This window comes from Solanum stenotomum, chromosome 3 (assembly GCF_019186545.1).
Source record: "Solanum stenotomum isolate F172 chromosome 3, ASM1918654v1, whole genome shotgun sequence".
NCBI classification, from domain to species: domain Eukaryota; kingdom Viridiplantae; phylum Streptophyta; class Magnoliopsida; order Solanales; family Solanaceae; genus Solanum; species Solanum stenotomum.
The window spans coordinates 8075006-8077766 of record NC_064284.1 but is presented as its reverse complement, the minus strand read 5'-3'; the positions used below and the strand labels follow the sequence as shown (position 1 = coordinate 8077766).

The following is a 2761-nucleotide window of genomic DNA, read 5'->3' as shown; positions in this document are numbered from 1 at the left end:
ACTTTTTTTATTCTACATTAATTGATCATTATATTATTTATTCAATTTACTAAATTAAGAAAACATTAAAACATATACTAATAATAATAATAAATTATTTTTATGATGGATAAAATAAATAATAATGAAACGAGGGATAGAAATATTTGACATTAAGCAAACATGAATAATGCCAAATTTTCAATGAAAACATATCTATTTCACAGCCAATATAATGACATCTTTCGATGGTGAAAGGTTTTTTGTTTGCGTGCGCCACATGCACACCCCACTAGTAAGTACTACTCTTCCGTTTATATTTATAAGTCACCATTTTTTATTTCACGTGCGTTTAGAAATTAAGTAAGTTTACTATTTTATCTTTATATTTTTTTTTTCTGAAGTCAACTTTTCAATCAACGAATATGAATTAATTTGACCAATTAACATGAATTATTTACTTAGTTTTTCTATGTTGGTCAAATGTATATTTTCAAGACTAATAACTCACAAGGGTAAAATAGAAAGAGTATCGTAATTTTTGTGTTGATTTTATAAAATGACAAGTATTATAAACCAACTATATATAGTAAGGATGACATATAAAAAAGAACAAATGAAGTAGCAATTATGTTGAAATGTTGATGATTGGTGATTATGAAGAGATAATTTAAACCAGTTAGTAGGTACTAGTTAGATTACAATCAAAGAAATTATGCTGAAATGTAGATGATTGGTGATTATGATATAATTAAGAGATAACTTACCAACATGGGTTGTGGTGGTGCACTGGTAGGACTGTTTCACCCTTAACCAGAGGTCTCGCGTTCGAGCTCTGGGTATGGAGAAAATCCTGTTGGGAGCGCCACCCCCGAATGTGCCCTGCAGAGCGCGATCCGGATTTTGTCGGAGCTCCAATGTGGGTTCCGGACACTAGGTGGGAAACCAAAAAAAAGAAGAGATAACTTAAATCAGTTAGTAGGTATGAGTTACTACCTCCGTCTACTTTTAATTGTCATGATTTCCTTTTAGAGTCAAACTATAAGAACTTTGACTAACATTTTACGAAGTATTTTTTCATCATATTGATATGCAAAAAATTATAATTTATAATATTTTTCGTATAGTTTTTGAATATCTAAAATTTTTGTTTAAAATATCGATTAATGTAATCTAATTTAACATTGAAAATTAGTCAAATTGACTTTCGAAAAGCGCAACATAACAAATAAAAGTGGACGGAGGGAGTAGATTACAATCAAAGAATGATTACATTTATTAAATAGAAAAATGATAAATATATCTCGAACTATCACAAATGGTATCTTGATATCTTTGTTATACTTCAATGTTATATATATATATTTTTATCGTCAATTTTTGGATTATGTATATCCTTAAAACTAATGAAGAGATACGTGGCTTAATCTCAATAATGTATTCGATTTTATTTAAAAAAATTTACTCAAAATCAAAAAACGTAACCCAAATTTATTGAAATTTTGCATCGAATCATTCATATCTCTAAGTAAATTTTCTTTAAAAGAACTTGTTGAAAGCATCGTCACAAAGTATTTCACTCTACCAAAAGGACCCCTTTAAGCCCAGTGAGGTCAAGAAACCTTAGAAAGATGTCACTGTCTGGTCCATTAAAGAATGGATCTATTTTGACAAACCATAAGCAGCCCAATTATTGATAGCTTTTCTCTTAGGCAAATATATTGTGAATATTCATGCAACATAACAGTTTAATAAAGTCATCAAAAATTATAAATCCTAATAGTTACTCCTATTTCTTATAAAAGTTTGATCACTATATAATATTTATCTGTTAGTGATTATTATACACTTGTTAAACCTTTTCTTTATACCTCCGAAGCTCTCACATTTTGCTCCTTTAATAACTCGAATCTACAACCTTTTGAGGTTGGAGGCGGAATGTACTTTTAACACCTGAGCAACCCAACTTGTCAATGGAAAAAAATATGGTTAGGTGAGTGAAACCGGAAAAATTGTTAATATCCCAATATATTGCTTACTAGTTTTGGAGGTAGAAACCTAAGAAGAAAACATCAAATAAACTTAGGTATTAAAAAGTAAACATGTATTGCATTAAAACTAATCTCACTAGAAACAAACCAAATATGATGTGAAAAGCTAATACAACCTAACAACTGTTTAATACTATCAAGACATCTAAAGTTGGTACGATTTTTCATTATTACTAAAAGAAGGAGCCACAATCACTGAAGAATAAACCTTTGAACTTCCCTGTAATTGAATCCCACAGATCTCTTCTTTATTTATACTTTCTTGAACTAATGCCTCCTCTGTTTCTAAACGTTCATTATTTTGATATTTCCCTGCAAGTTTCTTCATGATGGCATGTTTCATAAGTTGATATAATCTTGGATTTTTTTCCAACAAACTGCAATTCTCTTCATTTGGTTTCAAGATTCCCTGGTTCTTGAAATTTGTTTTCGCGTTTCTTCCTCGAAGGAGACGTGCAGCACTATCATAAGCCAAAGCAGCTTCCTCTGCTTTGTCAAAAGTACCAAGCCATAGCCTGAGTTTTTGTGAAGTTTCTTTGATTTCAGCAACCCATCTGCCTGATGGCCTTTGTCTAACTCCAATAAATTTCTTTCCATCATTTGAGGAAATTGGCTTATTTTTGGATGAGTTATTGAAGGACTCTGATGGGGATTTTGAGTTTTCCATTCTAATACTTAGTTAGAGAGGAGATTACAAGTGGTTTAGTTTTATGATTAGGTGGATGGGGAAA

General features: G+C 30.6%; 1 protein-coding gene across 1 annotated transcript; it reads right to left on the bottom strand.

The window, feature by feature from the left end:
* Positions 1-1990: 1990 nt before the first annotated feature.
* LOC125858652 (ethylene-responsive transcription factor RAP2-11-like) lies at positions 1991-2761 on the bottom strand. The gene has a single exon (XM_049538484.1). The coding sequence runs from the start codon at positions 2695-2697 to the stop codon at positions 2176-2178; it is 522 nt and encodes a 173-aa protein (XP_049394441.1). The 5' UTR covers positions 2698-2761; the 3' UTR covers positions 1991-2175.